Source organism: Rana temporaria, chromosome 5 (assembly GCF_905171775.1).
Source record: "Rana temporaria chromosome 5, aRanTem1.1, whole genome shotgun sequence".
NCBI classification, from domain to species: domain Eukaryota; kingdom Metazoa; phylum Chordata; class Amphibia; order Anura; family Ranidae; genus Rana; species Rana temporaria.
The window spans coordinates 8,739,674-8,754,714 of record NC_053493.1 but is presented as its reverse complement, the minus strand read 5'-3'; the positions used below and the strand labels follow the sequence as shown (position 1 = coordinate 8,754,714).

General features: G+C 43.7%; 1 protein-coding gene across 1 annotated transcript; it reads right to left on the bottom strand.

Annotated features, from left to right (window-relative positions):
- Positions 1–761: 761 nt before the first annotated feature.
- On the bottom strand, positions 762–11,201 carry LOC120939722 (lymphocyte antigen 6E-like). Its single transcript, XM_040352051.1, has 3 exons — positions 11,188–11,201; positions 6,271–6,506; positions 762–1,032 (listed from the first exon to the last, which is right to left on the bottom strand). The coding sequence occupies exons 1-3, from the start codon at positions 11,199–11,201 to the stop codon at positions 824–826; spliced, it is 459 nt and encodes a 152-aa protein (XP_040207985.1). The 3' UTR covers positions 762–823.
- Positions 11,202–15,041: the final 3,840 nt, after the last annotated feature.

Below are 15,041 nucleotides of genomic sequence, written 5' to 3'. Positions count from 1 at the left end.
GGTGCACCACCCTTTCTTCTTCTTCTTTTTCTTTCTCTTTTCTTCTCTTTCTCTTTGCTTTTCTTTGCTTTTCTATTGTCACATGTTTTTGTTATATTATTAAATCAGCTATTGTTTGTTATTGTCTGCTGGCCCCTTGGGACTAGTCAGTGCTCCAGTTAGGAGGCCCTGAGTTGGGTCTAAATTGGATCTTGTTGGACAGATGTAGTAGGAGCACCCAAGGCAATAAGGTGTGCTAATGTTGTGTTTGTATTCGCAATAACTTGTATTTGTATGTTTGTTCTCCTGACAATGACGAATGTTATCTTCCTCCCTTTTTTTTGTGTATACCTTTTTATTTGTAAACTTTAATAAAAAAATATTGGAAACTAATGCTCTACCAACAAACATCCGCATGGAAGAAAACCATCGGGCCTTCAGGAAAAAACATAAGACCCACCTCTTCTGAAGGATAAGGACGACACCGGATGGACACCGGATGGAAAAAGCACCTTGAGGCGATTTAGTTCGCATACAAGTTATTCACTCGCTCACAGGATAAAAAACTATAGCTACCTTTACGCGTTTCTGCTATGAGGAAGGCCCATATAGCCAAAACACGTTAACCGGTCATAGTTGTGTTTTATCATGCAGCCAATAAAGATTTGCATTTTATGGATGACACAGAGTAGCCAGCTTGAACCTACTACTAGTTCTTTTATCAGAGTATAGAAAAGGTAAATGAAAGGTATGGATTACAAAAAACAGGCACACAAGGCAAGGCTTTTATATTGCAACCCGTTTATTGATGAAGGTTGGACAATCTGTTATCTCACATCATCTATCAGAGAAGGGAGCCGCTCATGAACATCACAAGGGTTCCCATCACCAGGAAAATGGCGGCATAGCTGGACTTGATGCTGTTGGCTCCGCTGGTGTTGCACAGGTCAGTGGTGCAGCAGGACGTAGAGGTGGAACCCACGTAGGCATTGAGGCTGGTAGCCGTGCAGCTGGCCGAGCAGAACTTGGTTATTGAGGTTGTAGAAATTCCAGCTACAGTAAAAAAAGAAAAATTGAATAGTCTTTAATTTCCAGTATAATGGATCTGGGATTACAGTGCCTTGAAAAAAGTATTCACACCCCTTGGAATTTCCCACATTTTCTCATGTTACAACCAAAAATGTTCATGTATTTTATTGGGATTTTATGTGATAGACCAACACAACGTGGCACATAATTGTGAAGTGGAAGGAAAATTATAAATAGGTTTAATTTTTTTTTGTGTTGGGGGGGCATTTGTATTCAGTCCCCTTTACTCGGATACCCCTAACTAAAATCTAGTGGCACCAATTGCCTTCAGAAGTCACCTAATTAGTAAATAGTTCTTATTTATTTTACTTTTTGGTTTTTATTTTGACACGGTCCTTTTAAAAAAAAAAAAAAACTTGGGTCACTTTTATTTCTATTACAAGGAATGTAAACATCCCTTGTAATAGAAAAAAGGCATGACAGGACCTCTTAAACATGAGATGTGGGGTCAAATAGACCCCACATCTCATAATTACACTAAAATGCAATAAAATTAAATATCATTTGGAAAAAAATAAAGAACTTCCCCTGGCCCTACTACCGACGGCTCCAGTAAGCGGCGGAGACGACCGTTGCGTGGCGGATGGGGTGGGCCCTCTCCCGCCACCGATAAAAGCGAATCCGCCGCTGAGACCACTTTTATCAGAAAGCAGACAGTCTGCCGTTTAAAAAAATACCAGGGTTATGGCAGCTAGCTGCTGCCATAACAACGGTATTTAACATCAAAGTATCGACGTGTGACGACAGCGGCTGGTCCGTAAGTAGTTAACCTGTTAAGGACCGCCGCACGACTATTTACGTCAGCAGAATGGCACGGCTGGGCACATGGACGTACAGGTACATCCAATTTAAGATGCCTAGCCATGGGTCGAGAGCGCACCACCGGCGGGGCGCTCGCGACCCGGTCCTGTCCTCTGTGACTGCGCCCGCAGGACCTGCGGACCTGATCGCCGCCGGTGTCCCGCGATCGGGTCACAGAGAGGAAGAACGGGGAGAGGTGAGTGTAAACAAACCTTCCCCGTTCTTCCTAGTGTGGCTGTCAGTGATCGTCTGTTGCCTGTGTTAGGGAACAACGATCAGTGACATCACACGCACAGCCACGCCCCCCACAGTAAGAACACTCCCTTAGGGCACACTTAACCCCTACAGTGCCCCCTCCTGGTTAACCCCTTCACTGCCAGTGCCATTTTCACAGTAAATGTTTCGCTGTGAAAATGACAATGGTCCCAAAAATGTGTCAAAACTGTCCGATGTGAACGCCATGATGTCGCAGTCACGAAAAAAATCGCTGATTGCCGCCATTACTAGTAAAAAAATAATTATTAATAAAAATGCCATAAAACTATCCCCTAGTTTGTAAACGCTATAAGTTTTGTGCAAACCAGTCAATAAACGGTTATTGCGATTTTTTTTTTTTAAATATGTAGCAGAATACGTATCGGCCTAAACTGAGGAATTTTTTTTTTTTTTTTTATCTTTTTTGAGGATATTTATTATAGCAAAAAGTAAAAAATATTGCATTTTTTTCAAAATTGTCGCTCTATTTTTGTTTATAGCGCAAAAAATAAAAACCGCAGAGGTGATCAAATACCACCAAAAGAAAGCTCTATTTGTGGGTGTCAATTTTGTTTGGGAGCCACGTCACACGACCGCGCAATTGTCTGTTAAAGCAATGCAGTGCCGAATCGCAAAAAGGGGCCAGGTCCTTTACCTGCATATTGGTCCGGGTCTTAAGTGGTTAAAGTGTCACCTATGACTTTTTGTGGTACCATTGTTTGTCGTCATTTCACAGAAGCACGCAGTTTTGAGTCCTGACATGTTTGGTATCTACTTACTCAATGTAACCCCATCTTTTATATTTTACCAAACAAGCAAGTATTATATTGTGTGTGGGCACTGACATTTCTTTAAAAAAAAAAAATTTCCTATAAACTTGCATTCAATAAATTTCTACGCCAACATCGTGCAACGTTAAAATAAATTGCAAAAGCCACCGTTTTATTATATTATTCTCCATAAATAATATAAAGTGCTATCGTGTGTCCAATTCTTGACTAATCACAATACAAAGCGCAGGTTTATTACCCTCCTTCATTTATCAACTAGGGATACACCGATACCATGTTAATTACTATGAGTACTGATACTTTTTTTTTTAGTACTCGCCGATACCAATTACCGATACCTACCGCAGCTGGTTTGTCTACACTTCAGCTGTTGGCAATGGTACAAAGCATTGAAAAATTATTTACAAACAAATTTGTTTATACATTTTTCAATGTGAAACGCGTAAATACTGTATATGTTAGAGCCCATTCACACTGGGGCAACACGACTTTGGGAGGCAACTTACACACGGCTTGAGTATGAATCACAACGCGACTTGGGGCGACTTTAGCGTGACTTACAAGGCGACTTCAAGTCGCCTCCAGGAGGGGGAACTTCATGACAAATTTTAAATAAAAAACCGGCATGGGTTCCCCCTCCAAGAGCATACCAGGCCCTTAGGTCTGGTATGGATTTCAAGGGGAACCCCCTACGCCGCCTGGTACGGTTCAGGAGGGGAGGGGGCGCTTGCTCGTCCCCACCCCCTTTCCTGACCGTCCGGTCTGTGTGCTCGGATAAGGGTCTGGTATGGATTTGGGGGGTAGTGGGTTCCCCTTGAAATCCATACCAGACCTAAGGGCCTGGTATGCCCTTGTAGGGGGGGAACCTATGCCGGTTTTTTATTTAAAATTTGGCATGGAGTTCCCCTGTGGGAGGGAGGGGCTTGCCTTAGAACAGGTTCACACTGGGGCGACTTCCTGTAAAGTTGCCTCCCTGTGAACGGGAATCCGACTTGGAGGATCTGTGTGAATTGGCTCTCAAAGGTGTAAAAATATTAATGAACAAAGCAAACATAAATTGTTTATAAAATAGAAGAAGTAAACAAAAGAAAATCATCAGGAAAATAATAATTAAATGGAGAAACAGAATAGGGCTTCATGTACACACAGCCTACTTTGACCGCTCTGCCGGAAAACGCAAAACACAGCAAAATTGTGCTGCAATTTTGCCGCGATTTTGCAGCCAGCGATCAAGACGTTCCTATCCTGAATGTGTTTCTTTTGCGTTCAGGAGAGGGAGGTTGAACCTCCCCTAACCGCAGCAGCTCCTAAACGATCCTAAAAGTCGAGTGCATGGACGCATAGGCATTTGTACATGGACGCATAGGGCCAGATTCATAAAAGAGATACGACGGCGTATCTCCTGATACGCCGTTGTATCTCTGAGATACGACTGTCGTATCTATGCGCCTGATTCATAGAATCAGGTTACGCATAGATCTCCCTAAGATCCGACAGGTTTAAGAGACTTACACCGTCGGATCTTAGGCTGCAATTCTAGGCCGGCCGCTAGGTGGCGATTCCATTGCGGTCGGCGTAGAATATGCAAATGACTAGTTACGCCGTTTCACGAACGTACGCTTTGCCCGCCGCTGTAAATTTACGTCGTTTCTGTAGAGATACGCGGCGTAAAGATAAACCTGCCCTCTAGGTGGTCTAGCCAATGTTAAGTATGGCCGTCGTTCCCGCGTCGAAATTTGAAATTTCACGTTGTTTGCGTAAGTCGCCCGTGAATGCCGCTGGACGCCATTTACGTTAACGTCGAAACCAATGACGTCCTCGCGACATCATTTAGCGCAATGCACGTGGGGAAATTTTAGGGACGGAGCATGCGCAGTACGTTCGGCGCGGGAACGCTCCTAATTTAAATGGTCCCTGCCCCATTTGAATTAGGCGGGCTTGCGCCGGGCGGATTTACGCTACGCCGCCGCAAATTTACAGGCAAGTGCTTTGTGAATCAAGCACTTGCCCGCAAAACTTGCGGCGGTGTAACGTAAATGTAATACGTTACGCCGCCGCAGAGTAAGCCGATTCTACCTGAATCTGGCCCATAGGTGTTTTATGGAGTTGAGTTTTGGCAAAAAAGCTCCTGAAACTCAAGTTTAGGAGCTGTAGTGTACATGAAGCCTAAGGGGTTAATTAAGGCTGATTAGAGTAAATTAAGGGTTAATAAGGGGATAAACAGAGGAACATTTACAGTAATAAAAAATATATTAATAATATTTATTTTTATTTTTTTACTTCACAGGTTGCTTTAAACTTACTTCATCTGCAGATGGAAGCTCATCCTTTTTGGATAATGCCCCATACACACTATCAGTTTTCCTGCTGGTTTTCTCTTCAGGTTTACCAAAACCATCTAATATGAGGTCAAACCTTAAGCGTTTCAATTTGAATGCAATCAGGCAGGTCCTTGTACTACATGGTTTTGGTAAACCTGAAGAGAAAACCATCAGGAAAACTGATAGTGTGTATGGGGCTTAAGTGAAAAATTGGGAAAAGGGGAAATCTTGGGACCTTGGGTGAGGCCATGGCCTGGTAGGGTCATATGCCTCCATCCCTATCAATATATAAAAATATAAAAAGGAGCAAAGAGGGTGGGACTTTGAATGGAGCACGTGGTTGAATTGAATGCAATGGTTGATCTGTAGATGAATAAACAGAAAGATACAAAAAGAAACCATGTTTCTTTTTATCTTTCTGGGTTTTTTTTTGACAGCTCCAATTGCCGGGACTTCATTTACACTTCAACAGAGGAACCCTACTCACAACTGAATGAGTTATCGATTGTTAGGGAGGCGGTGGCTCTGCCCCTAACAACCGGTTATTGACGGCATTTTTTTATTTATTTATATTTTAGCTGTCGGGGGGATCCCGCTCACAGTTAAACTAACCGAGCCTGAAAGTATCGGTTTCAGGTATTGGAGCATTTGTATGAGTACTGAAAATGCTTAGTATCGCCACAGATACTGGTATCTTTATCGGTGCAACCATAATTAAAACCTGTGGACCTGAGACACATGAGGGGGTGAGCTCTGTGTACACCATGGGTCTTCAAACTACGGCCCTCCAGTTCTTTAGGAACTACAATTCCCATCATGCCTAGTCATGTCTGTGAATGTCAGAGTTTTACAATGCCTCGTGGGATGTGTAGTTCCACAACAGCTGGAGGGCCGTAGTTTGAGGATCCCTGGTGTACACCATCAACTGCTGATCTGCTGCAACTGGACAGCGTACTTCACACTGCATTATAACTGATTGTGTTCTTCAACCTTGTGTTGGATATCTGGTGATAATGCGGTTAAGCAAAACTTACCGACTGAAACACTTGCTACGTCCGTCTCGCAGTAGGTTAATCCGGAAGTGCAGTTAGTCGCTGTCTTGCAGTTGCTGTTGCTGGTCGCAGCGACACACGTGTAACATTGCAGGGAATAGGCTGGAAGAGAACAACTTAAAGTGTGACTCCATCTTTTAATAAAAATGATAAAACTGCTAATGTTATATTGATATAAGCAGTATACAGCCGTGGCCAAAAGTTTTGAGAATGACACAAATATTAATTTTCACAAAGTCTGCTTCTTCAGTGTTTTTAGATCTTTTTGTCAGATGTTACTATGAGATCCTGAAGTATAATTACCGTATTTGCTGGCGTATAAGACGACTGGTCGTATAAGACGACCCCCTATTTTTCCAGGAAAAATGTTGGTTTTGGGATATACTCGCCGTATAAGACGACCCCCTTCCTACTAGTCTGTCTGGAAGCTGAGGGGTAGCCAGAACAACCGCTGACAGGAACAACCGCTGACAGAAACAGGCATTTTTCAAATCTCACTGTGCCATTCCATTCCATTACATGCCTCACTGTGCCATTCCATTACATGCCCCACTGTGCCATTCCATTACATGCCCCACTGTGCCGTGCCATTCCATGACCCACTGTTCCGTGCCATTCCATGCCCCCACTGTGCCATTCCATGCCCCCACTGTGCCATTCCATGCCCCCACTGTGCCATTCCATGCCCCCACTGTGCCGTGCCATTCCATGACCCACTGTTCCGTGCCATTCCATGCACCACTGTGCCATTCCATGCCCCCACTGTGCCATTCCATGCCCCCACTGTGCCATTCCATGCCCCACTGTGCCGTGCCATTCCATGACCCACTGTTCCGTGCCATTCCATGCACCACTGTGCCATTCCATGCCCCCACTGTGCCATTCCATGCCCCCACTGTGCCACTGTCCATCACATGCCTCTACTGTGCCGGCCAAGACGATCTCCCTACCTTATTTTTTTGCTGCAGACATCCATGTTTCAGGCTCTGGGCATCCATGATTCAAAAGCCGCGCCTCCTCCTCAGACTGTTCCGAGATAAGCGGAACATTAATTTTCCCAGCCTCTGTTCAGTGTTGCGCCTATCACGGACGTCCTCTCGTCCGAGGATGAGAATGCATCCGTGATAGGCAGAACACTGAACAGAGGCCCTGCTGGGAAAATGAGTGTTCCGCCTATCACGGAACAGTCTGAGGAGGAGGCGCGGCTTTTAAATCATGGATGCCCGCAGCCTGAAACATGGATGTCCGCAGCCTGACGGAGACAGATCCGGCGTATAAGTCGACCCCCGACTTTGGATGCATTTTTTTGCATCCAAAAGGTCGTCATATACGCCGGAAAATACGGAACAAGCTTTTTATAAGAGCCGGTTCACACTGGGGCGGCACGACTTCGGGGGCGACTCGGCAAGGCGTCCTGAAGACGACTTTAGAGAAGCGACTTGCAAAATGACTTCTGTATAGAAGTCAATGCAAGTCGCCCCGAGTCGCCCCCGAAGTCGTACAAGAACCTTTTTCTAAGTCGCAAGTCGCTCCTATTAGAACGGTTCTAGAATGGGACGCGACTTGTCAGGCGGCTGAGTCGCCTGACGAGTCGCCCCAGTGTGAACCGGCTCTTAGAGTCAAAGGTTTTTATTGACAATGACGTAAAGTTTATAAGTTTATGTAAGAAGTCAATATTTGCAGTGGTAAACCTTCTTTTTCATGACCTCCGCAATTCTCCCCGGCATGCTGTCAATCAACTTCTGGGCCACATCCTGACTGATGGCCGCCCCCCCCCCCCCTTTCTTCCATAATCAATGCTTGGATTTTGTCAGAATTTGTGTTTTTTTTTGTTCACCCGCCTCTTGAGGATTGACCGCAAGTTCTCAATGGGATTAAGGTCTGGGGGGTTTGCTGGCCATGGACCCAAAATGGTGATGTTTTGTTTCCCAAGCCACTTGGTTATCACTTTTAGACATGTGCACAACAAAAAAAAATTTTTTTTTTTGTTTGTTTAGTTTTCGTCTCGTTCCGTAGATTCGTAAAGATTCGTAATTTTGTAGGACGCAAGTTTTCCTATTCGGACCCGTTCGTATTTTCGGAAGTTTTATTTTAGTTTATACTGAATGATTCGTAATTCTGTCTAATTTATTTTCGTTGATTCGAAAATTCGTAATTTTGTTAGATAATCATTTTCGTTTAATGGATTTCGTAATTTTGTACTTTCGTAAAAACATTGCGGCGCGGTCATTCGCAATCTCGTATTTTAGTTTCATTTTCAACACACGGCTAATCCATATTACTGTAAAGCCCCGTACACACGGTTCGGACTTTTTGCCAGCAAACTTCAAAATGAGCGTTTTCAGAAAAAATCCGAGCGTGTGTACGCTCCATCTGACAAACTTTTTTGGTTTTCATCGGACAACAGTTCGCTCAGCAAACGGATAAACTTTTCGGCAACAAAAGTCCGGCCAACTCCCTTCGGACAAAAATCCACAGAAAAGTTTGTTTGAAGTCCGAACGTCGGTGTGGCTCTATACGGCGCCTGCGCACCGACGTTCCGGTTCTGTTGGCAACCTGTGACGCGCAGTATGCGCCGTTCGGAAGCCTGTCAATCACAGGCAGTGCTTGGGAACGCCCAGTCCCGCGGGATTGCCGGGGGGTGAAAATCGTGATAACGAGGTATGTGCTGAGAAAAAAAAAAAAACACTGGCATTCTGTCGGTAGGATGGCTCGACTCCGTGTGATGTCAGAATTTTTTTGGAGAGTGAACCTCCACTTTACTGTAAGTTAGATACATCACTCACTAACTACACTGCCCAGTGCCCATTCGAAAGAACGATACGAGTACACAAATTTACGAAAAGTCAAAGAAACGCATTTACAAAACACAGAAATGAAAATACGAACATACGAATGAAAATACGAACATACAAATGAAAATACGAACATACAAATGAAAATACGAACATACAAATGAAAATACGAACATACGAATGAAAATACGAACATACGAATGAAAATACGAACATACAAATAAAAATACGAACATACGAATGAAAATACAAACATTCAAATGAAAATACGAACAGACGAATGAAAATACGAACAGACGAATGAAAATACGAACAGACGAATGAAAATACGAACAGACGAATGAAAATACGAACAGACGAATGAAAATACGAACATTCGAATGAAAATACGAACAGACGAATGAAAATACGAACATACAAATAAAAACGCCCCCCAATATCAATGCGAAAAAATAAAAGCCCATAACCCCAATCGAATTCTGCGATCCACCAATCAAAACCTCCTCCAGATACCCAAGGCCAGATACAAGTCCAAAGGAGATCGAAGATTTGCAGTCCAGGGACCTCGCCTGTGGAATTCACTACCAACCACCATCCGACTGGAGTCGGACCACTTGGCCTTCAGGAGAAAGATTAAAACCCATCTCTTCTGAGGTCAAGGGGTTCCTTACCCATGGAATGGATACAGCGCCCAGAGGCGATTCAGTTCGCATGTGTTGCACTTTACAAGTCTCTCTCCCTTTCTCTCTCACGAATGAAAATACGAACATACAAATGAAAATACGAACATACGAATAAAAATACGAACATACGAATGAAAATACGAACATACGAATAAAAATACGAACATACAAATGAAAATACGAACATACGATTGAAAATACGAACATACGAATGAAAATACGAACATACAAATGAAAATACGAACATACGAATAAAAATACGAATATACGAATGAAAATACGAACAGACGAATGAAAATACGAACAGACGAATGAAAATACGAATATACTGTACGAATGAAAATACGAACATAAGAAAGAAAATACGAATATACGAATGAAAATACGAACATACAAATGAAAATACAAACAGACAAATGAAAATACGAACATACGAATGAAAATACGAACATACAAATGAAAATACGAACATACGAATGAAAATACGAATATACAAATGAAAATACGAATATACAAATGAAAATACGAACATACGAATAAAAATACGAATATACGAATGAAAATACGAACAGACGAATGAAAATACGAACAGACGAATGAAAATACGAATATACTGTACGAATGAAAATACGAACATAAGAAAGAAAATACGAATATACAAATGAAAATACGAATATACAAATGAAAATACGAATATACAAATGAAAATACGAACATACGAATGAAAATACGAACATACGAATGAAAATACGAACAGACGAATGAAAATACGAACATACGAATGAAAATACGAACATACGAATGAAAATACGAACAGATGAATGAAAATACGAACATACGAATGAAAATACGAACAGATGAATGAAAATACGAACATACGAATGAAAATACGAATATACGAATGAAAATACGAACAGACGAATGAAAATACGAACAGATGAATGAAAATACGAACATACGAATGAAAATACGAACATACGAATGAAAATACGAACATACGAATGAAAATACGAACAGACGAATGAAAATACGAATATACGAAATTACAAACAGACAAAGGATTTAAAATACAGAATGCCAATCGTTCGTTATAGATGTCATTTTCGTTCTTTTGCTGTTTCGGTGTTTCGTATTTTAGTGAGTTTGTCCAATCGCACATTCGTATTTTCGCTTGTTCGTTATTTTGCTTATTTGTAATTCTGTAATTTTTGTATTTTAGTACTTTCAGCTATTCGAATTGATCCGAATGTACGGATACTAACAAATTTGTATGAAAATCCATTCGTTACGAACCAAATCGCGCATGTCTAATCACTTTTGCATTCTGACAAGGTGCTCCATCATGCTGGAAAAGGCATTGTTCCTCACCAAACTGTTCTTGGATGGTTGGGAGAAGTTGCTCTCGGAGGATGTTTTTGTACCATTCTATAGTCATGGAGGAGAAAGCCTCTTGAGGGGGGAGGGGGCGAGCAGGAGTGTCAGGACGCCCACTAACACACAGCTCCTTTCTCTATCTGCAAAGTAGAGAGCGTCCTGACACTCCTGCTCGCCCCCTCAAGAGGCTTTCTCCACACCAGGGAGAAAGCCTTGCATTACTGTGTGGAGTTACAGACAGAAGAACAGGAAGTGAGGATTTCTCAGAAGAAATAAGGACGTTTAAAAGCAAAATGGAAGGATGAGGTAAGTGAAGGAGGACGGCACTAAGGGAAAGAAAGCTATTTAGGGGGGAAAAAAATTACCTTTACAACCCCTTTAAGCCTCGTACACACAATCGGCTTGTCCAATGAAAACAGACCACCGGTCTTTTTTCCATTGGTGAAAAAAAATAGAACATGTTTTAAATTTTTCCTTTGGATCAAAAACCGATAAAAAAAAACGATCGTCTGTGTGGAAGTCCAAAGGTCAAAAATCCACGCATGCTCAGAATCAATTCGACGCATGCTCAGAAGCATTGAACTTCATTTTTCTCAGCACGTCGTAGTGTTTTACGTCACTGCGTTTTGGCATGTCGGATATTTGACTGATGGTGTGTAGGCAAGACTGATGAAAGTCGGCTTCATCGGATATCCGACAAAAAAATCCATCGGATTAGATTCCATCAGAAATCCGATCGTGTGTACAGGGCTTAAGCCTCGTACACGCGCTCGATTTTCTCGACAAGAAAACTGCTGGCAGAGCTTTCTTGCCGAGTAAACCGAGCGTGTGTACGAGGCTTTCAGGTTTCTCGTCTGGAAATCTGGCCAGAATCTCGACGAGAAAAATAGAGATCCTGCTTTCTATTTTCTCGTCGGGATTCTTGTCGGCCTGTTTCCCGATGAGAAACCCGAGAGTGTGTATACTTACCTGTCGTCTTGTCGACCTGTGACTTTGACGCATGCGCGGTAGCTTCCACGGCATAGGTAGGGTGAAGCAAGATGATTTCTCAGAAGAAATAAGGACATTTAAAAGCAAAATGGAAGGATGAGGTAAGTGAAGGAGGACTGCACTAAGGTAAAGGAAGATATTTAGGGAAAACATTTTTTTCCTTTACAACCCCTTTAGTCCAGGCACAGAACCTGTGTAATCAATATGTGTTCGGTTTTTAAAGGGATGAGGTGGCAACGCTACCTACACTACAACTTCCGAACTACTGGCTATAAGAAGTCGGCGGCCCCTTACCTGTTCCGATGCAGAGAGCGGCCAGGAGAAGGATGCTTGCATATGCTGCCATTGTGAGCTGAAGGAGGCTTGTAACTCCCCAAAGACTGTGTGCCCCAATATATACGTCTCCGTGTGTTTGTTACAGCCGTCCCCATGAAAACCAACACAGGGGAGGCCGGGATAGGCGGCTTTTTCTATAGATGACAATTATTTTTCAGTTGACCAAATGCCCCTAGGTAGAGTCACATGACGTCCAATGGTAGAGAAATCCATCAATTATGTTCACATGACACCCGGCATTAGGACAATACAATGTCAGGTGTCACGCTCCGTTAATTGCAACTTACTAACAATTGTGCAAAAGGGAAAACACATTCCTGTTACTCTGAAGTTTGTAGCAATCGAGTTTCCTATGTGACCAGATTCTTGAGACCTATAAGATGGATCACATCTACCATTAGGTACAAGAGGCTTCTAACAACATGAGCCGAGACAAAGAGGAGACTTAACCACTTAAGGACCAGACCAATATGCTGCTAAATGACCCAAGGGGTTTTTACAATTCGGCACTGCGTCGCTTTAACAGACAATTGCGCGGTCGTGCGACGTGGCTCCCAAACAAAATTGGCGTCCTTTTTTCCCCCACAAATAGAGCTTTCTTTTGGTGGTATTTGATCACCTCTGCGGTTTTTATTTTTTGCGCTATAAACAAAAATAGAGCGTCAATTTTGAAAAAAAATGCAATATTTTTTACTTTTTGCTATAATAAATATCCCCCAAAAACATATATAAAAATTATTTTTCCTCAGTTTAGGCCGATACGTATTCTTCTACCTATTTTTGGTAAAAAAAATCGCAATAAGCGTTTATCGTTTGGTTTGCGCAAAATTTATAGCGTTTACAAAATAGGGGATAGTTTTATTATTTTTTTTTTTTACTACTAATGGTCGGCGATCAGCGATTTTTTCGTGACTGCGACATTATGGCGGACACTTCGGACAATTTTGACACATTTTTGGGACCACTGTCATTTTCACAGCGAAAAATGCATTTAAATTGCATTGTTTATTGTGAAAATGACAGTTGCAGTTTGGGAGTTAACCACAGGGGGCGCTGTAAGAGTTAGTGTTCACCTAGTGTGTGTTTACAATTGTAGGGGGGTGTGGCTGTAGGTCTGACGTCATCGATCGAGTCTCCCTATAAAAGGGATCACTCGATCGATGCAGCCGCCACAGTGAAGCACGGGGAAGCTGTGTTTACATACGGCTCTCCCCGTTCTTCAGCTCCGGGGAGCGATCGGGAGGGGGCGGCTAGAAACGAATAGCCTCGCCCTCGTCCCGGATCGCTCCTGAAGCCACGGGACAGCCGCATGTACCGGGGGGGGGGGGTCCCGATCGGACCCCCGACCCACGTCAAGCAGAGCACGTACATGTGCCTGTCCGTGCAATTCTGCCGACGTATATATAATACATGCGGCGGTCCGGAAGTGGTTAAAGGGGTTGTAAAGGTAAAAAAAAAAAAATTCCTGTATAGTTTTCGTTACCTTAGTGCAGTCCTCCTTCACTTACCTCATCCTTCCATTTTTCTTTTAAACGTCCTTATTTCTTCTGAGAAATCCTCACTTCCTGTTCTTCTGTCTGTAACTCCACACAGTAATGCAAGGCTTTCTCCCTGGTGTGGAGTGTCGTGCTCGCCCCCTCCCTTGGACTACGGGAGAGTCAGGACGCCCACTAACACACAGCTCTTTTCTCTATCTGCAGCATAGAGAGCGTCCTGACCAGTGGTGGCCCGTCTATAGAGGGCGCTGGAGCGCCGCCCCCTCTGGCTCCGCACCGCCACTGAAATAACATACATTCATGCGTTGCATGAATGTATGTTATTGTTGCCAGCTGCCGCTGGTCTATTCAGATGGTCGGACCGGACCTTGAGCGCCGACCACCTGAATAACGGCAGCTGGTTGGCTGTGCGGAAGTGCGTATCAGAGCCAGCGGCTTTCCGAGTACAGCTCTCGTCTCCCGGATGCTTATCCTCGGAACGTACGGGGGGTGCGTTCCTTGGATAAGACTGACGGCCGTCTCAGCCAATCAGGTTCACCAATTCTGGTTATCGGTAACCTGATTGGCTGAAGCGTCACCAAGGCGGGAGAAGACATCGAGGGAGGTGGAAGGAGAAAGGGAAGTGCTTTTTACAGGGCACAGCGGCGACAATGGGCACACAGGCGACAAAGGGCACAGTGGTGACAAAGGGCACAGTGGCATCAATGGGCACAGTGGTGACAATGGGCACAGTGGCAACAATTAAAGGGCACAGTGGTGACAATTGGCACAGTGGCGACAATTGAGGGGCACAGTGGCTGCGTTTGATGGCATGGCACAGTGGCGACAATTGAGGGGCACAGTGGCTGCGTTTGATGGCATGGCACAGTGGTGACAATTGATGGCACAGTGGCTGTGTTTGATGGCATGGCACAGTGGTGACAATTGATGGCACAGTGGCTGCGTTTGATGGCATGGCACAGTGGTGACAATTGATGGCACAGTGGCTGCGTTTGATGGCATGGCACAGTGGCTGCACTTGATGGCATGGCACAGTGACTGCGTTTGATGGCATGGCACAGTGGCTGCGTTTGATGGCA

What these genes read in the sequence shown, in the direction of transcription:
- LOC120939722 (XM_040352051.1), bottom strand. An exon ending in CGTAGCAAGTGTTTCAGTCG is followed by an intron (nt 1,033 to 6,270) that starts GTAAGTTTTGCT and finishes TTTTTACTGTAG; the next exon opens with CTGGAATTTCTACAACCTCA.